Source organism: Poecilia formosa, unplaced genomic scaffold (genome assembly GCF_000485575.1).
Source record: "Poecilia formosa unplaced genomic scaffold, Poecilia_formosa-5.1.2 Scaffold261, whole genome shotgun sequence".
NCBI classification, from domain to species: Eukaryota; Metazoa; Chordata; class Actinopteri; order Cyprinodontiformes; family Poeciliidae; genus Poecilia; species Poecilia formosa.
In genome coordinates this window covers 22,741-48,976 of record NW_006800200.1, presented here as the reverse complement: position 1 = coordinate 48,976, position 26,236 = coordinate 22,741, and the positions used below count along the sequence as shown (strand labels likewise).

General features: G+C 38.7%; 2 protein-coding genes across 4 annotated transcripts; one reads left to right on the top strand and one right to left on the bottom strand.

Moving 5' to 3' along the window:
- Positions 1-559: 559 nt before the first annotated feature.
- dhx38 (DEAH (Asp-Glu-Ala-His) box polypeptide 38) lies at positions 560-20,544 on the bottom strand. 2 transcript variants are annotated; one of them, XM_016680900.1, is made up of 27 exons: positions 20,356-20,544; positions 16,825-17,156; positions 16,531-16,718; positions 16,144-16,305; positions 15,891-16,053; positions 15,541-15,659; positions 15,383-15,453; positions 15,122-15,277; positions 14,322-14,483; positions 13,951-14,058; positions 13,438-13,559; positions 13,206-13,343; positions 12,877-13,063; positions 11,811-11,996; positions 11,548-11,688; positions 11,110-11,220; positions 10,800-10,916; positions 10,607-10,714; positions 10,377-10,489; positions 9,080-9,288; positions 7,372-7,526; positions 6,570-6,725; positions 6,178-6,312; positions 5,626-5,751; positions 5,448-5,543; positions 4,112-4,233; positions 560-1,851 (listed from the first exon to the last, which is right to left on the bottom strand). In XM_016680900.1, exons 1-27 carry the CDS (start codon positions 20,413-20,415, stop codon positions 1,770-1,772), a joined length of 3,825 nt encoding a protein of 1,274 aa, XP_016536386.1. In that variant the 5' UTR covers positions 20,416-20,544; the 3' UTR covers positions 560-1,769. The 2 variants fall into 2 exon arrangements, with proteins under 2 accessions (XP_016536386.1, XP_007570505.1); XM_007570443.2 differs by lacking the exon at positions 20,356-20,544 and adding an exon at positions 18,049-18,308.
- Positions 19,766-23,762, top strand: cyb5b (cytochrome b5 type B). Of its 2 annotated transcripts, none has more exons than XM_007570440.2 (5): positions 19,766-20,249; positions 21,083-21,211; positions 22,075-22,101; positions 22,190-22,221; positions 22,350-23,762. In XM_007570440.2, the coding sequence occupies exons 1-5, from the start codon at positions 20,058-20,060 to the stop codon at positions 22,444-22,446; spliced, it is 477 nt and encodes a 158-aa protein (XP_007570502.1). In that variant the 5' UTR covers positions 19,766-20,057; the 3' UTR covers positions 22,447-23,762. The 2 variants fall into 2 exon arrangements, with proteins under 2 accessions (XP_007570502.1, XP_007570503.1); XM_007570441.2 differs by having other exon boundaries at positions 19,767-20,249; positions 22,353-23,762.
- The last annotated feature ends 2,474 nt before the right edge of the window (positions 23,763-26,236 follow it).

Sequence of the window (26,236 nt, the reverse complement as noted above, 5' to 3'; positions counted from 1 at the left end):
TTACAAGGAATTACTTTAATAATCATTAGGCTCCAGCTTTTTAAGCTTTTTTTATGTTATGTTCACTCAAAGAAAAAACATTTTAGGAGACATTGTCAAGAATTAGATGAGAGAGAAGTACCTAGAGGGCTATATAAACTCATTTACTGTTTTTCTAAAGCATGATTTGTTGTGGCAAAAACCAATTAATTTTAATCCACATAACTTCCCAATTGATCATTATCCACAATTGTTTGTTGAAGTCTTATTTTCTCTCCTGCCTAATTAAAGGCTGTGGCAGAAGAAAATAATTCAGTTGTTGGCATGCTGGCATGTGCACAGCTGAGAACTTGTAAATTAATCACCCACCGTTGTTTGCTCTTGCTTGTGCATCTGTAAATATAAATCACTGAACCTGCAAGTAGGCAATTTATGGGCTAAATTTGCATCACTTTCACTTATTAAGTTATCATTTGTGCCACCGCAAAAGAAAGCCTGAACGTGTGCACGTTAATCAAATATCACTAAAAGAAAAGACCTTTGAGAACCTAAAATGTTAAATCAGATTGTCTAAGATTACAAAAAAATAGGTAATGTTTATTTCCTTCCATTTACATCAATTGTTAAAAGAAGCATGAGATAGAAGAACAAAGACAATGGTTACAATTTATCCACAGCTGCTTTATATTTCAGCTAGGGATGCACCAATCAACTGGACACAGTTGAGAATCAGATGATCTTTCTTGATCGTCTGCTTTTTCCTCTATTCCTTAAATGCAACAAAATAACTACCCCCCATTTTCAGTTTTTAAACACACCAACAATTGACATGTACTTTTTTTTTAGACGAATAAAAGCCAGATAAAGGTAACATATGCAAGCTAAATGTTTTTTTTTTGTTTTTTTTTTAGCTTTTGCATTTTCTGTTGCTGCTTTTATCAAAGAACCTGCGCCACGTCTCCTCTTGCAACGCTTTAACAATTAAGAGGAGAAAAAAAATTGGCATTATCCAGGAAAAACCTGATCGGTGCATTTTTAAATCTCAACCACCTGAGAGAGAGCAGGGAAATGAGTCCATTAAAAGGATTCTCTCGAAAGCTATTTTTCTTCAGCACAAATTACAAAGCAAAAGGTTTGTTTGCGTTTTTTAAACAGCATCCATGAAACTGTAACAGTTAACATGAACAAGTAGCAATGCTGCGGCGCGCCACTTTGCTGGAGCGAGTTCAACACCAAGAGGGAAAAAAAGGTCAACCAACCAAGCCTGCATGTCAGTTGTGTGCGTTGCGATCCAGCTGTGTGGGACAGTACAGTTCGAATGACGCTTCAGTCTGTGGAGAAGCCCTGACACTGTTCCACCCACCACACAAGAACTACTACATAGACACAAAGAAGCAACACTCAATTTGATTTTTTTAGTCTCTGACAACAGAATAAAAAAAAAAAAGGTTTTAGTACAACATCTAGTGTAAAATAACTTTTTGTCAAGCAGGCAAAATGTCGATGTTGAGCATATAAAAGGAGAAAGAATATAAAACCAGTGGTTCTTGTGTTCCTTTAGTATCATGTGGCTGCTGAAGGTGGAGGGAGGTTCAGTGCTGTTTAGGATTCATACAAGCCTTATGCAAGTTCTCACTCTTGTGGCCTACACATGAACTGCAGAAGACACCGGAGGGAGATGGAAAATGAAATATTTTTTGTTTTTTTTTGTTTTTTTTACTATTTCTTTTGTTGCGCTAGTGTGGTCCAGATTTGAATGGCAGTGTCTTCTAAGAAGTCAAGGTGAGTTTTTACAGTCCAAAGCGGGCCGGGGTGCGTTTGGGTGTCATGGGCGCCTCCTCTTTTCTCCCTGGTGTGCAGATTTTCACTGCCCTAAATCAAGAAAGAGGGAGAAAAAATAGCGCATGAGACATTTATTTACTGAAATAAAGTCATATTTGTCCGCCTGCTTCGTTCTTCAATCCAAATGTTTCTTGCATTAGAGACCAGACCGGAGTTTCAGAAAATAAGTGAGGAGGAGGAGGAGGCTGTTTTTGTGCGGCAGGATGGGAACATTTGAGCAGCAGGACAGGAGAGTGAAAAGGCAGCGTGGCGTCTCAGTGGAAAGTGTTGGGACATGGACTCTGATGTCTCTGACAAAACAATCCATCATCTTTAATTACGTGACAATGACACTGCCCACACTCTCCCTCGTCTCTCCCTCTTGCCTTCATACATGTAGCAATTACACCATCAGGGCTTAACCTCCTTTCTGCCACTGGGGGCTTTTTCCACCAAAGCTATTCTTGTGATATTCTGGGACCCCCTTAATAACTTGGCAGCCGTTCTCTCTGAGCTTCACCATTAATAACAGGCTGCATTAGCCGAACAGCAGCAAATGTGTCTCATCGTCCAGCGTTTTGTTTTAAAACCTGGTTTCTGTGAGTTTAAGTCAAATTCCAGGTGTTTTAAAATCTATTATGACCTAAATTAAGACCTAATAGATTTTAAAACCTACGTTTAACTGGATGCATCAGTTCATCCATTCAACTTTCTGTTTGTCTGTATATGTCTAAAGTGAATGAACAGTGCGACAACTGATACCTTTCTACAGCCTATTGCTTCTCTACATCGTGGGGCTTGTAGTGCAAGAGCCAACTTCTGCAGCAGGAACTACAAATGTTGGGATAGACAAACGTCTCTCTTCAAGAACAAAATATTGGGAGCGATTAATGAACAAACACTAATCAGCTAATGAAATTAAAACATCTGCAGAGGTTTCCTGAGCCATCCTGGGTCAGGAGCTCCACACTCAGAAACCGACTGTTCACAGACTGTTGTATCCAAATCCATTCGTAGAAAGTGTGAAGGAAGGAAAAAGTGCACCAGTTTTCATCGTCTGTAAACCGTAATCATCAAAAGTAGCAGAAATAAAGGTGTTTAAATAATTATGTAATAAATAAGTTTCACTTTTTGAAAATATTTAAATTGTTTATGATATTGGATTTCTAAGCACATGTAATCGATTTTCCAAGTACCAAAATATTCCCACCGCTTGTCACTCCTGATTACTTTGGGAGATTGTTGTGGATCCCTCAATAGAAAAAAAATAAATAAATACTCCACAACTGAGCACACATCTCCCTCCTTAAGCGTTGCAACACCAGGTAGGAATGTATCCAATACTTTCACAGAAATGCCTGATTTGCCTTTTCAAAACAATTCACATCTATTCAAGATTTTACTGTACTCCTCCCAACATTGATAAATAAATTGAACTCAATTTATTTATACTAAAATGAAAAAAAAAATAATATTTTTACTTGTGCAAACATTGTTGGTATAATTAGCGATTGCAATTTGAATCAGATTTAAAAGAATCTCCCTTTAAATCTGGTTCAAAACTACACAGGCCTCATTTTCCTCTCGTCACACAGAACGGTTCTACGTTTCTGCCCAGCTCTAGTCGCTGGGCTGTTTACCAACTGATAGCAGGAAGAATGATGATGATGAGCAGCTGCCGGATCAACAGAAACCAGATCAAATATGCCATCCTGGTAACAGGCAGCTCAAACAGAGACCTGCAGGAGGACAAAGGAACCAACACACACCCAAGAGAGCTTTCAACTTTATTACCAACTTCCCCTGCTTAAATCTAATTTTTAATCCTAAGACTCCAGTGTGATTATTTCCAACGTATCTGTCACACTAAACTCGGAGCAGATAAACCAGCTGATTAATTAACAGTAAAAGTTCTTTTTAAATCAGTCTTTATAGCCCCATTTCTCTGTGTGAGGCTCGCAGATGGGTGTGAAATTAATTTTTTGGTTTAATTTGAAAACGAACGTTCCCCTCCTTTTCTCTGTTCTGCTGTGGCACAATTTAAATTGCTGCAGTAATGGGGGTCAGCCCGGAGTCAATATTATTTCTTTTTGTCTCGTCTGGAGGGACCAGAGGTGAGACAAGCTCATCACGAAGAGTGAGGAAGGTGGAGTCGAGAGAGTGGGAGAGGAGGAAGGCGGCGGCAGGGGTGGAGACGCGGGGAGGCAGAGAGGAAGGTAAATTAAACCGTTCTAATCTCGACAGTGCGTGGCAAATGAGAGGCCGAGAGAGAGGAACGCCTGCTGGCTGACGGCGAAGACGCTTCGCTTACCTCACGCTGCAGGCGTTGCTCTTCTTCTCCTGCTCCTCTCGACGCGCCCTCAGCTGCTCCTGAGCCAGGACCATCTCCTGCTCCATGTTGCTCAGCTCCTCCTTGGCCCGCCGACGGTTCTCCTGCAGGAGCAACGCAGACGGGTGGAGGAGCACAGGAAGTGTTATTGTTTCAGCGGGCGGAGGAGCAAAACGTTCCGCTGTGGAACCTGCGTCTCGGCACTTGTGCAAGGGTTACTTTGAGAGAGTCCTCCCAACAAGACATTTGACACAATTCTCAGACCCGTTCTTCACCCTGCAAGGCAACAGCAAAGCTTCGCTGCAACTGCTTCTCCTTAACATAGTGGACGTTGACCCATGAAGTACTCTACAGCTGTTACAATGCCCTCCAAATTTCCCAGATACAATTTTTTTGTACCACCAGTGCAAAGCGAGACTAACTAAAAAACTCTCTATAGAATCAAAACGGTGAACTGTTGAACCCGCAGCCCATCGTATTTAGTCTGTTTGGTTACAGATGTTTGACGGTAAAATAGAGACTGGCTTGGTATGAAAGTAATGGTATGGGAGTTTAGACTAAATGTAAAGCAGGACTTTCCCAGTAACAGGAAAACATGTGGTATGGGATAATGCTTGATTAGCTGTTGTTAGAGATGTGGCAAGAAAAACACGTCAGATTTCGATCTACTGGTGCGGCTAGTATTAACTGATATTTATTGAATTTCAAGCTGAGATGAAATTCAGTAATGTGATATATTGTGCAGCCCTACTGTAGAGTATATTAAGAGAAGTGAAAGATGCACATATTAAACCTTTATGCAACTATTTGAACGACCTTTTCCAAATCCATAGTTTGCAATGACCACTGTGATTCCAACGAGATCCTGATTGCAGGAATTCATTTTGAATTCTATTTGAGGAAAAGCCGTGTAGGAATAAAATATTTCATTTAAGAGGATAGAGCTACCATTCCTCTACATCTAACTTCACCATGTCTGTACAGATTTACTTTCTTGGGTAAAGATCTTAGGTAGCCTCTCCTAACCTTAAAACCTAATATACCTTTGTAATTAAGAGGATTTATATTATTTGGCAGAACTGATCACAACCCTTGCACATTTGCAGCAATTTGCTCAACGAGGGACGTATGAAAATTTCCTGTTTTTAAATGATGTTACTGATGAAGTCACAAATAAACAGTCCTGCCATCATTTGGGAGACAGAACATCCTTACACACCTTCACCGATAGAAAAATATCTACAAACATTTTTGCTCTTGTATTGCACCTTTTGCCAAATTTGGAAGTAACATGCGCATCGACCTTTCCCAAACGTACCTGTCTGCTCTTTCCTGCGTGTTTGATGCTGTAAAACATGGGTCCCAGCTCCGCCAGCCACTCTCCGTCCACAGCAGTGACACACTGCATGTACTCCTGCGAAACAAAGCGCACGGTTCAACGTCAACAACCGATGTCTTTAACTTTATTGTCCTTCTGCTTTTCGCATGCGTTTTACCTTTGTGGTCATCACGAGCTCATGGTAGATGATGTAGTCGGGGGTGTAGCCCATACCAAACAGGGAGCTGGTGGGGTGGAGGTGGCATGGCATCCCTGTCCTCACGTTCACATATTCACCGATGCCCTGTGAACAAATATATGCATAAATAACAAATAAACTGCAATGTAAGAGTCTGTGCTGGAGTTTAAATGTGCCTGCATCTTCTGAGGGGGCAACCGTAAGGTCAAAGCAGAGCAGGTCATGCGGGCTAATTTGCTTCTCAACTCGGCTTAGACAGCAGAAGAAGAAGAAAGGAAAGAAAAAAAAAAATCTAAAGTACATCCAAGTTTAATATGATTGCTTGGTTTGGCTGGCTACTCGTAAGTCAAACTGAAAACCATGATTATATAGTCATGACTTTAAATCCCCTTTCAGATTTTAGCGTTGTATTAATGTGAGGCCAGGGGGGATATTTCACCGCTCTGTAATTATGCTGCTATAAATCTGCCACAACTGGCCGCCGCTGGGCAGAACATATTAACTGAGGAGAACCCGGAGCGCAGGGAGTACCTTGAGCTTGGCCGCCTGGTGGAAGTAAGCAGCACAGATACACTTTCTGATGATGTCCCAGTCCGAGCCACAGGACATGAGGTTCATCTTCTGCTGAACCATGATGTCCTTTAACTGGGAACGCACCTCGCGCACCTGAACAAATAAAAAAAAAAATAATAATACAATAAATAAAAGAAACGCATTGGGAGTGGAAGTAAAAGAAACTCAAATGGCTAACAACAGATACAAATCTACACTGGCTATGTGGCGTTACAAAAGGACTACATGTGAAAGTCACATGAAATGGGCTGGAAATGGAAGTATTCACAAATTAATCTGTACAATTCACACATAAAACTATTGTCCAGTGGGAATTTAACAAGCCTGGGTGAATAACATGCAAATCTGACCTTGCGCATGGCCTTGGTGTGGATGAAGTGATCATTGCACCAGATGCTGGAATAATTGTTGTTCTTCCACTGCATGTAGACGTTCAGGTATGTGAGGTGGTCGCTCTCGGGGACTGAGAACTTCTCCCTCACCTGGTCGCTTTCCTCCTCGCGACCCTGGAGAGGCAAAAACGTTGTTAGTGGTAGAACTAGGACGGGGCGATGCCTCAGACGTACCAGACGTATCATCCGTTGTTCCGGTTGAGCTGGAACTTTTAGACATCCATATGAAACTCACACAGATTTCTTTTTATTATTATTATTTTATTTTTTCCAGTCGGCTTACTTCCAATAATTTGGAAACAAAATTTGGACAGTCTTATTTTTGCAGCCCTATATAAAACCATCTAAGGCTTCACTGTTCAAGCTGTGTCTGAATCTGAATTTCATCAGACAAAAAAAAGGTCAAAATAGATCTGAATCTGAGGAGGGAATAAAAACAGCCACACAGCTAAAATTCAAAAGCACACGCACATTTGTTGCTATTCTGCACTAAAGGTGAACAGATTAACAGATTTAGTGAACAATGTGTGAAAATCACTTGTGCATTCATCGCTAAAATTACCTCCCCTAAGTAGTCACACACACAAAAGACACACTTAATCTACATTACTGCAAATTCATCCTCAAATGTATGCCTGTTGGGTCATAACACACAATATATGACAAAAATGTGGCCCTCTGGTTGTTTTCTTTTGTCTGAGTCTCACTTTTAGTTCAAACAAATAGAAAGCTACTAAACACCAGCTAGCAAAGCACAAACCTTAGGTCTGTAAAAGATGGCTGGCACAGACAGCATAGAGACGATGATGAGGATGTCTGCACTGCAGCCCATGTCACAGGACACAATGAGCATCTTTGAGAGGGCGGGGTCGAGTGGAAACTCCACCATCAGACGCCCGGTTGGGGTCAGAGCACCTGAAGAAGAAAATAAAAACAGGTACAACATTACAAGTGTGAAAAGGAATGTGGAAAAAAATGCTGGAGAGACAAACATTATGAAGACTGACAAGTTTCTTTTCCATCTAAAATCTGCTGGCATAAAGGAAGCATCACCATTACGTGACGCTGATCTATCGGAACGACAGGAGAGAAGGAACTGCTGACGGCTTAAAATACTTTTGGCAATAAAAAATAAAAAAAAATAAAAAAACACGAGATTAAAAACTTTACCGTTTCTGATTCAAATGATTAAACGAAAGAGTCTAAGAAGCTTATGATGAGGAAAAGCAAAGTAGCAGAGCAGCCAGTTTAGGGCAGGTAAGCCTTAATCAGAGATAATCTGCTGTTAACACACCATACAGAGAATCATCAAAAGTCTCCTCTTATTCTCAAATCCTTAAATCCCCAGGAATCTGGCTAAGGATGAGATAGAACTGAGACCCGACCAGTCAAATAAAACACGGGATCAGAAACTAGGCAATTACTCCACTGGCTAAACCTCACGACTAACTCCTCCAGGAACCATCTGTGGAGTCAGCATCATCGCTGCAGCATCATTATCAGTCTGGGGAAACCCAAAGTGCCTCTCAGAGGAGGAAATAAACCCTAAAAGTCTCAAACTTTATATGATCATCATTAGCAGCATTTTGCCTGCTTACTGTACATTTACAGCCAACTACAAGGATGAATGATATGTTCATGCTAAAAATGTTTAATTACAATAATCATATTGCTACCAAGCCCTGTGACAGACTGGTGACCTGTCCAGGGTGTCCTCGGCTTTTGGCCGGGACCTTTGGTTGGGGGGGCCCCGGCACCCTTCCGGCCCCCCTTAGGGGCCAAGGGTGTATAGAAAATGGATGGATGGATATTGCTACCAAATTATCATTAGTTAATTTAAGTTTAAAGATTACAGAAATGTTAATTAGCAAAGTTAAGAGACACTATTAATGCAAGAAGAGGCAAATTTATTCCCTCCTGTGTTTTTTTTTTCTTTCTTTTTTTGGTGAATGTTGTCATACGTTTAGTCTCACAAAAAAGATCAAATGTTTGCGAAAGATGGCCAAATAAATCCTCCTGGTCTGAACATGAAGAGAACAAGATAGGTGCAGTATCACTGACAGCCACTAGAGGTCGTCTGCACATCATCTTTTCTCAAATAAAATGCCACGTGAATAAATTGCTCCCAAAGGTTTAGTGTGGTGAACTCAGCTTTTCCAGTTCAAAATTTTTACCCAAAAAGGATTTATGTTCTGTAAAAAATATTTAAATAGTGAAAAACACAGTTTCAAATAACATATGTAACACCGTAGTGACAGAATAAGGTATTTATTAGAGGTTTATTGTTGTATTGGTCTATAATTTCTCTATAGTCATATTGGAAAAATGAAGTTTCTATTTTTTTGAAAGGGATAAAGCCATTTCAGACATTCAGGTCTGAGCCAGTGGAAGATGTGTCTTAAAAACAAAAGCTGAAAGAAGCAACTGATTCGGTTCAGTTTTTCCAAGCGAAGCCAACGTTGACCCACCTGTGTTGTCCAGAGCTCCCAGGATCCAGAGCTGGTACATGGAGTTGAGCATGTTGTCCTCAGGCGGTGGGTCCATGAAGTGGAACAGGAGCAGGTCCTGGACCCCCAGAGACTTCAGCAGCAGCACCACGTTGGCCAGGTTGGTTCTCTGGATCTCTGGGATGGTGGTGGTCAGCATCTCATTCTTATAGGCGCTCTGAGTGTAAAGCCTTTGTGGAGAAAAAAAACACCAAATAAACTTTACCACGGCGGAGGACACCGTACTGTTACGTATAAACCTGCATCGTGATCATTATACCAGAGCAACAGATTTCAAATTAGATCTAATGCAACGTCAAATTCATAAAGCTGCAATTTGTTAAAAGTCACACAATAACGTTTACATCTCTGCTATTCTTTTCACCGATTTTGTTTTTTTTTTTTTAGCAAATAATGTGTTTTTGTACAAATATACAAAAACACATTATTGGTTAGTTTTTCTATTATATAACTTGTACAGTTTGAAAAATCTGCTTACAGCTGTTTCGTAACTGTACAGTTTTCTTACATTGTATTCTGTATATTCTATTTTTGTTTTTATAATTATTACCAATTTGAAGGCGTATCTGTGTACTTTCTCTTTGGTGATTATACACTGGATTTCGCCACTGATGTTCTATTCTAATGATATGTTATAAGGTGTGAATGTTTCATGTGTGAATCCCCACCCAGCCAGAATGTGTGTGATGGCTCGCAGCATCACACACATTCACAGCAACTCAAACACATCAGATGTGCTTAAAGACAATCAGCCTGAGGTTGTTAGCTTTCTGGAAGAATAAGGGGATGAGATTTATTATAAAATATGAACTTTCAAAAGCAAAATACATGATATCAGTGTCACTTAGTCTTTTCTGTAGGCAAAAGAGATAAAACCCCTCCGACATATTTGCCCAGTTTAAATGGATAAAAATCCTCAGGGAATCAATGTCCTCTCTCTTCTCTGCATTTACATCAAACAATCCTATAGGGAACCAAATACTTACATTTGATTCACACTTCTTAGTAAGAAAATAAATCGCAATTAAACCCCATTCCCTACATTATTTACAAATCAATTCGTTCTACAAGATTAGAACAAATAACATTTACATTTATACGCTTAAAACGCTTCAACAAGTCCTACTAGGAAAAAAAAAAAAAAAAAAAGGGTTCAACTTTAAAAAACATGAATTGAAAAGCTAAGCAGCAATTTCAGCTCAATGGCTACACGTGAGTTGCATGTCCCCTTTAAGAGCTGGCGAAGTGTTAGAGTCACCTGTAACACTGTCCTGGTCCAGTACGTCCGGCTCGGCCGGCGCGCTGGTTGGCATTAGCCTGGCTGATGGGGTAAACCTGGAGAGCATCCATACCGATCCGAGGGTTGAAAACCTGTCAAATTTAAAAAGATTTCAAAAAGAGGCGAGCGAGTCATTCATGCTGAACATTGTCTCCATTTATACTGTACACAAAAGGAGCAAAAAAAAATGACATCCAGGCTGTACGGACCTTAAGTTTGCAATAGCCTGAATCCACAACGAACATGATCCCATCCACAGTGAGCGACGTCTCTGCGATGTTTGTGGCAACAATGCATTTTCTAACCCCATCTGGAGCCTTGCGCCGCAAGAGCAAAATAAAGTCAATACAAAGAAAAAGCGGCACACAATAAAACTAATCGGCTGTGGTGATTGGTGCGAACCTTCTGGAAGATCTTCGCTTGGAGGTCAGAAGGAAGTTGTGAGTAAATGGGCAGCACAGCCAGAGGGGGAGCGTTCTCCAAGTCTTCCAGGCGTTCCACGATCTGATCCGATGTCACCTGCAGGAACGACGAGATCACACGCAAGCTGCAGATACGACTACAACGAAACGTACGTGTAAAACAGCCGCTTTTAAAGTCAGAGTTTGAAGAAGTTAAAAATGCGTTTGAGACCTCTTAACTTGTCAGTAACAAAAAGGGTGTAATTAATAGGTAATGGCATCTGACACATCGCAGGTGCCAGATAATTTACCTCGATATCCTCCTGTCCAGGCATAAAGATCAAGATGTCTCCCACCATCCCACTGAGGTGGATCTGCAGAGCCTGCTTCACTGCAGCCTCAACATAGTCCTCCTGTGGGGTCTATGCAACGCCAAATAAAGTCAAAATAAATCATAAAAACAAATTAAATTAAGAGCCAACTCAAACATTCTTCTAATTCACACCCTAACAAAAGGTCATTTTCTAAATTGAAATATTTTCCACTTTTCACCAACGAAAAGATGAAGATAAATCAGGCATGCCGACCAATGCGAAACATTTCAAATGGAAGAACAATGTTTTCTGTGCTAAAGTTAGAAGTTCTAACTTTTTTGTTTCTTTTAAGAAAATTACAAATGAACAGGGATTTCTGCTCTTGATTACAGTCAGTAAAAATGCATTGCGTGAAAACTTGTGATTTTAACATACCTTGCTGAACAATATGTCAACTGGAAATGTTCTCCCTGGAATATGGAAAATAGGCACATTGCCAAAAAACGCTGCAAATTTGTCTGAGTCCATAGTAGCAGAGGTCACGATGAGCTTCAAGTCGGTTCGTCGAGATACAACCTGTCGTAAAACAGCGAACATGACTGGAATTAGAGCTGAACATTTCAAAAGAAAGTTTTTTTTGTTGTTTTTTTTTTAATCTGCACATTATATGTTTTTTTTGTGACATTAACAGTGCTGACCTCCCGCAGCAGGCCAAACAGCACATCTGTATTGAGGGAGCGTTCGTGAGCCTCGTCCATAATAACTGCACTGTAGTGGTCCAGGTCCGACTCCCGCAGAGACTCCCTGAGCAGAATCCCGTCAGTCATGTACTTTATCATCGTTTTCTCCGAAGTGCAGTCCTCAAAGCGGATTGCATATCCAACCTATAAGGAAGGAGTATTCAAGATGTTTTTTTTTTTTTTCCTTCACCAAATCAGATGATCCCACAAGGTAAGTATTGAAAATTGTGTGATGTTTGTATTTAAATAATAAGAATAACATACTATTTCCATGTTTCCCATCATTCCATAATTTTTCTTACTATGATCTTCATTCTGTTCACATGTCAAGCACCACAAAATGTAGTTTCCCTTTCCCCCACTAGATGGCAGTATTGCATTACAATAACTACTTAAAAAAAGTGGCTCAAATTTATGAGACAAATTATAAAATGAACATATTTTGAGAAGCTAAATTGTGGCTTTGTAATGCAAATATCTATGAATGGCTGCCGCTATCATTTCTAATAGAATATATCACAATTATTGAACACAGATTGAGGACTTTTGAGTTCTGACACAACATCAGATTGAGGCCTGACTAAAAAGAAATAATAAAGCAGTTTCCAGGAACAATGTCTAACTTCATAATACTAGATATTATTCTCTAAATATTTTTACTCATTATAAAGAAAAGGTTAATTGAGAAAGCTGTGTAGCCATCTAAAACATAAATGGAAGCAGGTATTTTAAGTGCAGCTTCTGTAGAAGCGTAAATTCTCCAAACTCTGATGATATCCTGCACTTAGATTCTTTTAGCTGCTTATTTTTTCTTTCTTCATCAGTAGAAATGCTGGTACTTTCATCTGAAGGCCCGACAGAAACAATCTGCATTCAAGTCTAAACTTGGAAAAAAAAAATTGGTTCCTGGTTATTTAAAACCAACTTCCTGTTCCCACGACAAGCCCAACCCACTCTGCATCCTGTGAGAAAGCAGCATGAGGGAAACGTCAGTGTGATGACGTAGAGCCAGGTTCCGTCTCACCTCCTCTCCGAGGTTGGTGCCGATCTCCTCGCTGACTCTTTTGGCCACACTCATGGCGGCCACTCGTCGGGGCTGAGTGCAACCCACCATCCCGTAGCGAGTGTAGCCGTCTTCATGCAGGTACTGAGTCAGCTGGGTGGTCTTACCGCTACCCGTTTCCCCGACAACAATGACGATGCTGTTGTCCCTGTAGGTTGCAGTTCATGTAATGGTGAAACGGTCGCGATAACAGGAAAGATCTGATTTGATTTAAGACAACTTTTCATAAAGACCGTGGATGAAACACGACAAAAGGAGAGCAACAAGATTATATCCTTGAGTATTGATACCTTATGATATTGAGAAGTTGCTGCCTGACGGCAAAGATAGGCAAGTACTGCCTCTGCTCCAGAATGCTCTTCTTCTTAGCAAAGTCACTGCTGGCTTCGCTCTTCTCCTTCATGTGCTCAGCAAATTTCTGATCAGCCCTGTGCAACATGAAAAAGATCATTTCTTAACATGAGAATTTTAAGAAGTTCACACAAAAATATGTTTGAAAACTAAAACCGACAGTCCATTCACCTGTAGTCTACTTTGCCGTCCTCTCCCACCACTTTGCCTCCAGGCTCTTCATCCTCTTTCTTCTTGATACCCATTATATCGCCTAACTTGGTGCCTGCCAACTCCCAGTGTTTGTGCTGTGCCTGGAAAAAGATGGAAGTTTGATAAAATATTAGTGGAGCCTCTAATCAAAGAAAGAATTACATTTTCATAAAAACTCTTGGGACACAGACAGGAAAGCATCAAATGTTAAGAAAAACGTTTAACAAATATGGAAGTCACAAAAAGTGTAACAAATATTATCCAGTAATATCAATTGGTAAGAAAAGACATGAATTTAGCAAACCTTTATTTTGACATAAAAAATCAACATGACAGGCAGTTCACCTACAATTAAAGGTAACAAAAAAAAAACAAAACCTAATAATCTGGGGTTCATTTCTTTTCTGAACTGCTGCTATGTATGTTGGTACACTCCTAAAAACAATCGCCTACAAAGTGACGTGCCTTTTCCTCGCTGTACACCCAAATTACCTTTTTGCGCTCCTTTTGCTCACGATGTTTACGGACAAGCTGGCTCCCCTTTCGAGAGATGATGGCCATGTCAGAGGTGGGATCTTTCACAGGGACGATGGGCTCTGGCTGCATAACAAAGAAAAGAATACAAATGTGATTCAACAAAAACAAAACGCCATGCAGAAAACTTTTTTTTTTTTTTTTAATAAAAACACATTGCACATCAGAATATTTTCAAAATTAGGTACATTCAAAAACTTTGCTGTAAATGTGACAACTTTGTTAAGCTTGTTGAGTTGCCTTTTCCCCCCAGAAGAAGCAAGTCTGAAACAGATTTTAGAAATCTCTATATGTTGAAATCTATAGAAACTGATCTAATTGCTGGTTACCTGCTTAGTGAAAACTATTCTTCCATCCAGGAAAGGAGGAACCAGATTGTGAACCAGCAGGTGGACTTTAGCAGCGTTGTCTTCCTCAAAGTCTTCATCCACCTCCAGCCTTTGCACAACACCACTGGTCAGCATGCGGTTCGTCTCCCAGCGTTCGTTATCCTAAAGAAAGAAATGAAGCGAATCTACAAATTAACTCAGAGTTCCTGCAAAGTGTTAATGTCAAAACTTAAACTATTGTCCAGACTCAGATTTTCAGATTATTCCAGCTGTTTTAGTTGGACTTTATTATCACTACAACTCATGAAACAATATAAAACTGAAGCTGACTTTATATTCAGTTTCAAAGTAAAAAACTGTTTTACTGCCTTAAATTATGACAGTATAAATAAAATCTGGACTAAGTAGACATACACAATCTGGCATGGGTTATCACACTTTGTATACTGATCCCTGGGCTCAAATCTTTAGATCCTTTTATGGCATGTCAGTGCTTTCTTTAGCATATAAAATCAAACCAAGTTCAAGAAACACAAATTCTAAGAGTGTCTAGAGGGGAAAAGAAAACAGAATTTTGAATAAGTGTGCTTTTATCTTTGGTCTGAATTAGTATGGAAGCATTTTATTTAAAAAAAAAAAAAGGGAAGGAAGCCAGGTTACACAGCCCCTCTTCCAAATTTGTACTGAAATCGAAGGAAATTAGATGTTTTCTCATTCTCAATTTTGCCATATCTATTCAAACTTGGAAAATTTTCAAATTCAAATTTAGCCCAAGTTTATCTGAAAATTTGTGGTTTTACCTCGTTGATCTGTCGCTTCTGCGCCGATATTCTTTTCTGAGTCTGCTTCTGGAGGATCTGCTCTCTCTTTTTCACATATTCTTCAGAGGTGGAGGTGAAAGGGTTGTGAAACTCATCATAGCCCTCGTCCATCATGTACCAGTCTCGGTCAGCTTGCTTTAATTCAAAGCCACAATAATCGATTAAGCTTTATTATTGGCAAACAAGAAATATGTTCAGTACTATAACTAATTTAATTAATAATAGCGGTATAAATGTCACCTTTTGGTCCTCCTCCCACTGTTCTTTCTCGTCCTCGTTATCAAAATCTATTCCTCCCTCACCTTTTTTGCCTAAAGGAAACACAAATAATATTGTATAATGTTCTGTCACCACATATTGCACTGGAATACAAAACAACTGAACTCGGAGGATAATACCTTTCCCTTGTGACAAACGAGGTGTGGAGCCTAAATGTTTCCTATCATTGGCCCACTCGTTGTACTTGTAGGACGGGGTGGGCAGGGGTGTGTCATCAGTGTAACGGCCTCTGACTGATCTGAAAAGTCACAGAAGACAAATGTTCCTGAGCAGCTCCACATTGCACAAGGGGCAGGATCGCAATTAATGATCATTTTAATTTTGAAAACTAAGAAAAACTGTGAATCATGAGGAGGAATAAAAAAAACGGGACTAAGATTTTCAGTCAACTGAAAAACAACTGGCCAGTGTGAAATTAAAATAACAGTAAATACTAAAGGTCATGCAAAATGAAATGAATGACAGTTACCTGTCCCTCCTCTCACTCTCTCGCCCAGAACGGTGGCTTCTTTCAGAGCGATCGGACTCTCTGTGAGACAGGGCAGGAGATGGAGACTCCCACTGGGAATGCCGTGAGCTGCCATAACCGCTATCGTCCTCATCCCAGTTAGATCGGGAAGGTGTGAAGCCATCTACGTAAAGACAAAATGAGTCGAGTGAAACGACTAAACAGGAATGTTTTACGTTTTATTTTTGTACGAAGACAAAGAAAACGAACTAACCTCGGGGGCGATTCTGCGGTGTCGCGGGTTCGTCTCTCTTACTCCCTCTGCTGATGCGTTCGGACCAGCCGTCTCGCTGCGAGCGCTCGCTCCTCTCACCGCGTTCCAAGCGCTCCGACCGGCTGCTGCTGTTGCCCCGACTGTGTCTACCGTCTCGATCATCTGTCAGAGAAAAGGGAAATTCAAGGTAAATGCGAGCAAGAAATTAAACTTTTGGATAATGTTGATCATGCAGCACAATCAACAAGTAAGCAGCACAAAATGCACAAAGCACACAGATTAAGTAGGCTTTAACCAACAAATGTTTGAACTTTTTCCTCATGTTCCACACTAGACTGTAATCAATTGGCTGTTCTCATTAAAAACATAAGTGGTTTTAGGAATCACCTCTCTCACTCCGTCGCTCCCTTCCTTTATCTTTGCTCCTTTCTCTGTCTCTGGTCTTGTCCTCCTTGGAGGAGGCAAATACTCCCTGCTCACGCCTGTCTTTCTCCCGCTGCTCATGCCGGCGTCTGAACTCTTCGCTGACGCCTCCAGGATTGGAGGGAGTCTCAGAGCCTGTAACACGGTACTTCCTGCAGGCAAAAAAAAAACATACATCAAAAGTAGTTACTCTGCAATATACGCAAGACTTAATCAAAACAAAACAGACATTCCTCAAAATGTTTTGCTATATCTTACCTCTCCTTCTTTGTGGCACTACTTGTGTCATCATCCTCCTCATCAGACCCAGAGTCACTTTTACTTTCCTCCCAGTCTTTGTAGGAGGAAACCTTTGACTTCTTCCTGTTTCTTTCATTGCCATTAGACTCTTCTTGCTCTTTAATCTCCCGCTCCTTCCTTTTCTGCGCAGCCAGCAGGTCCAAGCCCAGCAAAGAGGTGCGTGGTGTAGGGGCCCGAAAAACATGTGGCTCTGAAGCAGCGCTCTTCTTCTTTACTATCAGACCTCCAACTTGAGCACCTGACTGAGTCCCTTCCAGCCTATGCATGGACACATCATCGTCATCCATAATCTATGGGAAAATATCAACATACAGATCAGGTGAAAATCTGCCATCCTATTTGACTTTTGTTCGTTAAAATAAAAGTGTTGCAAATTCATTTTTGAAACATAAATGTAGTTAATACACATTAATATTAGGTGTGGAGCGGCTTGAGATTGGCATGACCCAATAAACTTTAGTAGTAATACCACAATCTAATGAAATCTTTATACTTACATAAAAACGGAAAACAAGTTAAGTTTCTCACCATCCAACAGAAAGTGAGACTCTAAAGGTTGGTTCTCCAAGAAACTATGGCTCTGATTTTGTAAGAGTTAAATGTCGCATGTATTTATTCTTTTGTACTTTTCTTTTTACACAAAGAATTAAATCTAGACGCCAAAATAAGTACAAGCGCAAACACACAAACAAAACTCTCCTTCCCCCCAAATAAAATACTAAAGACTCACATAGCTATATCAAATCACTAGTTGGCTTTGGGTCAGTTATAAAAAAAGTCAGAATGAAGCACTGGTTTAATAACTTTATGAAATAAAATGTGTTGCCCTGCAGTTTTTCTCAAAAAACATGCCACTTAACTTCTTAAACTCAAATAAATTACGTTTATTCTGCAAATTCAGCTTTTAATTGAGCATGTAATCACTATAATTCATTATAGTATTATTATTATATCACATTACTATAATTTCCCTATTCCTGCTAACCACATCTTTTTAAAGTAAAACCATCTGCCTCAATTCAGCCTGTTTCTGAGTAATAATGAATACACCAAGGCCACGTCTTAATAAGATGATGTAAATTCCCAGTGTCATACAAAATATAAGCATTTAGATCTACATATTAATGTTTAAAGTATTTCCTATAGCCCAGGATAAATAGCAGATGAATCGTTATATCTTACCTTAGTTTGAGAAGCTAATGTTAGCTTGCCACAATAAAAGCAACAACACAGAAATAGCTACGTATTCCCTTGAGCATAAAAATCCAAAACCTCTTAAATAAAAGTCATTACTTCGTAGTACTCTAATGACAAGAACGTACAGTGGAAATACAGAATTAATGTCGTCCTGGAAAATAACTAAATCGCTTTCGTAAACCCAACGCGTATGTTTACAGTCAGGGAAGCAGCCATATTTCTCACTTTTCTTCTGCCGCTGCAGTAAGCAGAAAAGACGCGCTACTGCCACCTACCGGGCATTAGAATAAGTTGCCTAGTTGTGATACATTTAATCAGTGCTTTAAAATTTGTTTTATGGATGAATTGAATTAATGAATTGAATTAATTAGTTGGTGGATATGCCACATCTTTGATAAAATGGGTTAAGACTGCGAAAAAAAATATGACTTATGAATTTTCGTGTTGGCCCACTTCTGCTATGCATGTCCATTTCCTGTAAACCTGCAGGGATCAAAAAAGTTGTTTCTCGACATTAATAATCAATTATTCACTTCGAACTGATTAACCCTAACACCCGGCAGATCCACCTTTTGGAATGCACTGAAAGATAAGGGAGACAAGATTCTGCTTTATCTTGTGGTTGCTTATCTGACCTATCACCAGAAGCCATATGGCTTTAACCACAGCCAGAGAACTGGAAGCTTCATTTTTGTGTAATTTCATGTAATTCCTGTTGGGTTCTTTGATCAGTAGTTAAAAAAACAAACATGCTGACTAAACCGTTGCATAAGCCCAGAATAAGCCAACATTTTGCACTTTGATTATACCAACGCACTCAATGAACCTCAAGGAGTCAGTGTACATAATCCTTAGCGGTTAGCCGGTGGTTAAGCCGGTGTGTTACTTATGCTTGTATGAAGAGGACGAACTGGAGAGATTTTCAACGACACGATAAACAGGAGAAACCGGTCCGAGTTTACTCTTTGTCAATATAAATTGACAACCATAAAGCATACCAGACACACACTACGATATAGTTACTGACTATGTTCAGCATAAGACATTTTGGGGTTAGAAAATAATTATTTCTGTTTTTATTATTGACCAACATTTTTGCTTGAATTCCAAGGCTTTGAAGTTGAAAAGCCTCCTTACCATCACCCTAATCTTTAGATTCCTCCCAAGATTCTCCATACACAGTTTAGTTACAAAAAATTGTTTTGATGTTAAATCTACTAGGATTTAACTTTGGACTTAAACCGATATACATTACTGCGCTGAACCTTTGTGTGTGTAAGCAATTTACCCTCAGTAAACCTCTCCAAGTGTCATTTAATCACCCGTTGCTTCAGTTTCCACTAAGTGATATTCAATATATTTTAGTGCAGTTTTAAAATAATACTTCAACATTGCATGCTTTGCTGTTTTCACTCCTTAGTCCCAGACACATAAGACATTTTTTTTCAGATAAAAGCAAAAAAAAAAAAAAAAAGTCGGATTTGTTCGTATAAGTCATGAACTCACATCTGAGTCACTAATATTCTTTTTAAAATGCTGTACGTCACCAATTAACACCGGCGCGCCAACTACCGAACCGGCTAAAAAATGATGCACACCCAGAAAAGGTGACATGTCATGATCTGAAAAGACTCAATTTGATTGGCTACAACTGAAAAAGTCACTCCGCTATTGGCCAGTCTTGATGTGTTGGGCGTTAGGATGAAATGACATAAACGTCATTGGTCTGTTTCACATGTCTGCTGATGTACCCGGTGTAAATGTTCGATAATCTTACTAAATACATCGGTCACCCGCTCTAGGTTCGTTTTCGTATCTGTTTTATATCGCCTTTGTTTGTTTATTTATGTTGTTATATCCTTGGACTCTTCTTTTATACCTTTGAACTCTTACCAAAAGGAAGAAAAGGCTCGTCTTGTTTGCTAGCCTAATACCGTGGTAACAGACGGTAACAAGAGCTATAGTCTAGCTGTTTTTTCTACCCAAACGTAAGAATGGGAGAGGAAATAAATGAACATACGGGCAGCGGATCTGTTAACACCAACAGTAATGAGAACAACGGAGAAACTGCGGACGGGGGAACAAAATATTACACGTTAGAGGAGGTCCGAATGCATAATATGAGCAATGACACATGGCTAATCATCCATAATAAGATATACGACATTACAAGTTTTCTAGAGGAGGTAAGAAACACTCTATTTACATACACTGGTTGTATTTATTTTTACATCAATGTTCTATGAGGATATTTTACGCTACTTGTAGCCATGTGACGTTGTGTAAGCTTACTTCCTGAATCGCTCTTTGATAATGTCCTGCATTGATGTGTAAAGTTTGTTTCTTGTTCATTAATGCTGTTAACAGAGACAGAATGCAAAGTACTAAGTCTAACTTTTAAGTTTCCATCGAGTTTAATGAGATAGCTTTAAGCTATCTCTGTAAAATTGACTAGCACGAAGACATTTTAACTGTTAGCACTCAGTATAATAGCTTTAAAGAGACAGTACCGTAGTAACACGTTTATATAACTGTCACTCACAGGTAACTGTGCATATTCTAGCATTAAAAGACCGGATGTTGTCCGTTCAGAACTGAAGCAGATTTCTTAAAAACCGTTTGGTTATGAGTGTACCTCCACTGTGTAGAGGTACGCTCTACACAGTGGAGTATGTTCTTAATTACCTACCAGAAAGTATGTTCTTACATAATTACCTAGGGGAGGCACCTTCCTGTATTGCAGTGTTTGGGCAACATTCAAAATGCAACCAGTTCACCCAAACAACTTTCTTTGATTTTGACATCACTGTTCATAATTTACGTTATGAAAGCATAATCTTATATAGCAATGTTTTTTTTTTAGATTGTTTTTTTTTTTTAAGGTATTATTTCTCATGACATACCCCTGCAAGGTTGGGATAATTGGCCCCATCCTGGTCCTCAGGACCCCACTGTCCTGCAAGTTTTCGATATGTCCCACCACATTTAAATGGTCCCCGTTTGCTGCTCTTTGAATTAGCATCCTGGAGGTGAGGAGGTTTTGCTGGAGCAGGGAGGATCGGATGCCACAGAGAGCTTTGAAGATGTCGGTCATTCTACAGATGCCAGGGAGATGCTCCAGCAGTTCTACATTGGAGAGCTTCACATGGTAAGAAGACAGGTAGTTTCTTACCTTCTTTTTAGCTGTGCTTTGGTTATACTCATGGAGTTCTACGTGTTTCCTGTACAGTCATGAAAAGTATGAAACATAATTTGCGATGGATTCAGATTAAATGCCAAACAAAGCATTTAAATTGTATTTGGGGAAAGAATGGCATTTCTGATCACACTGTGAGTTCAGATCTGAATTTAATCCAGGATAGGTACAGTAAATATATTTTAGTTACTATAGATTTGGAGTGATCAAAATTTATCCAGATGCCACAAAATCCGGACTGTGTTGTTTCATGATCTGTGGAATAAAACTGATTTTAGAAGACGGCGAATGCTTTGCATTCATGTCCGTATTATCATAAGAAGCTTCCAGAAAAATGTAAAGAATCGGGTCAGGAAAACTAGGGATTATTAAAATGCAAATTTCACAAAAAACGAGCCTTTTCTATTAGATTATTTTCACAGCATCAAACTACCAGTCAATAAAAGCAAACAATTGGTCTTTGCATCACCTTAATAAAATGGCAACAATTTGTCATGCATATAGATTGTGTCATGCCTGATATCAGGTTTTATAAGCTTTTTAAATGTTGATTTGTCACACTGCCTCACAAGTTTATCTTGTGAGCCGCAGTTTTTGATCCTGTGAGGGACAGCAAGTTGTTTAGCAAATTTTTGATTAAATTTAACGCATCACATATCAGTTTGTAGGGGATGCATGACTGAAACTTCAACTTTCTGAATTTACGTGTATATTGAATTATTAAACAAATGATCTTAACTGCACTTTCTTATGTTAACATGATGCTTGTGTGCTGCAACATTAAAAACATTAACAGTGAATTTATGTGTTTATAGTCGGACCGGAAGAAGGAGAACACAAAGGTAGGCACCAGTCCACTCTGATCAACCAACTTTTACATAATTTCAATTTTCGTTTTCAAAGCTTTTGTTTGAATTTCTTTTGCTTTAGGTAGCAGACGCTAAAGATGCTGGAGAATCCAGGTGAGATCGTGTGTTTTATCAGACTTTTTACAAGTCTTATTTTGAGAAGTTATAAATACTATGATTAGAAATCTTTGTAAATATACGACAGATTGTAATACTTAGATGTAATTGTGCCTTTTTCTCAGCAGCAGCTCCTGGGCCATGTGGTTGATACCCACAGTAGCTGCAGCTGCTGTTGGTGTCCTGTATCGTTTCTTTATGTTTGAACACAAGTCTTCTTGAGAGCTTTATCTCAATCTTCTTATCTGGAGGCCTTGATTCTTTTTTTTTTTTGACCAAACCCATCTCATGCTGAAACCCCCACCTCCCACAATTAACTGCATCTTCTGCTACAAGAAGAGAGAAGGAGCCATTTCATAAATATTTGTCCTTGTTTTGCTACATAGTGTGCATGAAACAACGTTAAAAAGATTTATTAAAAGATATGCCTTATCCTTTTTATGTAATTATGGCGTTTTTCATAAATAAATGAAAATGTGGTCCACAAGCTAAACTTTGAAATTAATACCAACTCATTTCGTACTCAAGCGAAAGATTTTTTTTACATGTCCACAGCAAGAGACAACATGACCAGCATTATAGAGTGAAGATAGACAGCTTGACACAAAAGCAAATTAAAAGCAGACGCACATGCATTTTATTCTGGATAACTACCATATTTACTAGTCCATTTCCATTCAGTGAGAAAAGTTACAGAATTTAATTTGGAAGGATGTGATTTTTCCTCAATGTCCGGTGTGCTGTCTAAGCCATGTCTGATTGCATCCGTCACTTTTCTTGCAAATACAATCTGTCCAAAATATACATGTCAGGTGTTAAATTTTGTTTCTTTTTTTAAATCATGGTGAAGTATACTGTGATTATTTAAGACAGAACGTGCTTTCCTTAGTCTTGTTACATAAAATCACTAAGTAATAATATTGTTTTAGTTCCCTTATATATATTGAATATTAGTAAATTCCTGAGATGACTCTCTTGAAAAAAAAAGTGTTATTTGAGTTTATCCAGCACTATGCTGTTTAACTGATGTGTTTTTTTTTATTTCTTTATCATTCAATCCATTTTCTAAACTGGGTTACAGATAAAAATTTAATGAAGAGAAAATAGTTCATTAAGTTTAGCTTGAAAACTGGGGAACTTTCTCCTAACATCTGGACCATAAATGCGGGTCCCGCAGGCTACAGCTGTTTACCACAGATCATCATAATCATCTGTTTTCAGGTCATACATTCTGCATAGCATTTAGTTCAAGACGTCTTGAATTTGTTTTTGGGTTTTTTTTCACAAAAACTTCTTTAAGGATTGTGGTACTATATTTTAGCCTTTCATTAAACAACAGTAGTAACATTTATCCTCAATTCATACTTGAAGATGTCCAATGAACATTTGCCAAGAGGTAAATTTTTGTCATTTTGTGCTCTTTGTCATTACTGAACATCTGTTTGAACCGAGTAGAAACTTAATTACTACATTCAAATTTGTAAACAAACAAATGTATGTTGAAATGGCATGATGTGATTAAAGACATTTTCAAAAAAAGGCTTCATTATTGACTAAACTATTATACATTATTTCTGCCTGTAGAGTGGAGGAACCTTTGTAAAATTATTTTTACACTTTTTTGCAAAATCAGTTCTTTTGCAGTTCACCTTTTCAAGAAAACCAAATACTATCATAATAGAAAACTACAAGCCTTAGATTAATCACTTGTGGATTTTAATCAGCAATGCCTTGAATGTCTCGTCATCTTCACATGAATTAAACTCCACTTTAAATATTTTCTTAATCAAAATTTCACCCTTTTAATTGCTGTAACAATTGTTGACAACCCTGTGGCTGCTCTCTATATGCACAAAAGTATTTCCAAAATGGATCATCCCACAAGATAAATTTTTGTTACTAAATTTACAGGTAGATCAAAATTATTCATAGCCCTGTCTTTAAGTTATTTTCAGTCAACCAAAAAGTTTGTGTCCGATAAGAAATAGGACAGGAATCTATCAACAGTTGTTAAAGTAATGTAAAAAGTAGCATGGGGTTAGAAAATAATTATTTCTGTTTTTATTGTTGACCAACATTTTTGCTTGAATTCCAAGGCTTTGAAGTTGAAAAGCCTCCTTACCATCACCCTAATCTTTAGATTCCTCCCAAGATTCTCCATACGCAGCTTAGTTACAAAAAATTGTTTTGATGTTAAATCTACTAGGATTTAACTTTGGACTTAAGAATATGAAACCGATATATATTACCGCGCTGAACTTTTGTGTGTGTAAGCAATTTACCCTCAGTAAACCTCTCCAAGTGTCATTTAATCACCCGTTGCTTCAGTTTCCACTAAGTGATATTCAATGTATTTTAGTGCATAGTTTTAAAATAATACTTCAACATTGCATGCTTTGCTGTTTTCACTCCTTAGTCCCAGACACAAAGGGAAAGATCCAGGTCAGTTGCATACGATGTGAAATAGTTTATTATGTACTGAAGTTGCTTTCCTAATTTAAGTGGGTAGTTTTAGCTGAAAATCCTCAACAGCAGATGTTCAAACATTGATAAAGAGACAGAGTCGCAGAATTAGTTAATGTAGGGCCTTAGTTCTGTCAAAGCTGGTAAACACAAGCACATCTGAAGATAACAAGAGGTGTTAATTCATGAATATGTCTACATTGATAACACAGCTCATTATAAAACTCCCAACTTTGTATACAAGTAAGATGTTAAATGATTCTACAATGAGAATTTTAATAGTTCTATTCCTTGGAATAATGAACTTAACTATAAACAGATTAAAAAAATAAAGTTGCAACACAGAATTTGATCAACTATTACTTTGCACTACAAGCAGAGTTAATCTACACTTTATTTCAAATGTCATTGCTAAACAGTTCTTGTATCCTGCATTGTGTGAAGATTACATTACAACAATATAACCTTTTTATAGTCCAGCCCTTCTAAAAGCAAATAACATTGTGTCCTAGAGTATGTCTGTCTGCTCCTGTGAGCTACTTTCCTGCCATGTAAGTGGACTAGAGCAGGAAAAACTCATTATTGAAATAAAAGCCTCTCCATCTGCACCCTCAACAAGAGCCCTCACAGGCTGGAGTTGCTATGGCTGATAACATCCACAGTAGATGTTCACACCCAGTGATTCACCCTTTTTGTGGCTTAAAGTCACAAAAAGGGCGACTGCATGTTTTATCATTGATTCTCTGGAATATTGAACACCCAAATACAACAAACACTCATAATACTTGTAATAAAATCGAGTCTTTCAGGAATTCTCTAACAATTCTGACATAATTGTTGAATTTCGCGTGTCTGATTTGCATTATTTCATGTAACCGCAAGATGGCAGTGTAAACCCAGGATCTGAATGTTGCTGTTGCTTCCGTGAAAAACTACTATATTCTCTACTGAAATGGCCAATTCCGCCACTGTGTGTTTATCTGCAGGTTTTCAGTGAAAATAATGAATCCATCATTGTCACACATGGTCTTTAAAACACTTAGTAAGGATTAAAACAGCAACTCGCAAAATTGTGACTGGTATGCAACACAGAAAAAGACCAAACACGAGTTACTGTCATTATTTTATTTTTTTTAAAATGACAATCCACTGAAAAAGCTGGACTTTTTTTTTAAACCTGTTTGGGAGTCTACTGTATGACAAACAAGCAAAATGAATTTTACTTTAGAAATGTACTTTTTTTCTACACTATAATATACAACCAATGCATGAGTTCTTGCTGCCTATAATTCCAGTCTTTCATAAGGCCATTAGGTATTTGATGGCCTTGATGCAACACTAAGATGACAGGCTCAGTAAAACAGCATGTTGCATCTGCAGGAACATCAGATAAACATTACTTGCCATGACTGAATCGCCTGTCATCTATTAGCAGCAATCCTCAAGGAGAACAGAAGGTGCTAATGGGCAACACTTCACCGTCCTCTTCAGAGACCTGCTTGGCAACAAACACAGGACAGCTAAAAAAAATAAAAAATACCACATTTGG

Coding starts and splice junctions, on each gene's coding strand:
- cyb5b (XM_007570440.2), top strand. CDS start 20,058: ATGGGAGAGGAAATAAATGAACATACGGGCAGCGGATCTGTTAACACC. Junction 20,250..21,082: donor TTACAAGTTTTCTAGAGGAG/GTAAGAAACACT, acceptor TCTTTGAATTAG/CATCCTGGAGGTGAGGAGGT. Junction 21,212..22,074: donor ACATTGGAGAGCTTCACATG/GTAAGAAGACAG, acceptor ATGTGTTTATAG/TCGGACCGGAAGAAGGAGAA.
- dhx38 (XM_016680900.1), bottom strand. CDS start 20,415: ATGAACAAGAAACAAACTTTACACATCAATGCAGGACATTATCAAAGA. Junction 10,917..11,109: donor CTGGACAGGAGGATATCGAG/GTAAATTATCTG, acceptor TCGTTCCTGCAG/GTGACATCGGATCAGATCGT. Junction 6,726..7,371: donor CCATCTTTTACAGACCTAAG/GTTTGTGCTTTG, acceptor TTGCCTCTCCAG/GGTCGCGAGGAGGAAAGCGA.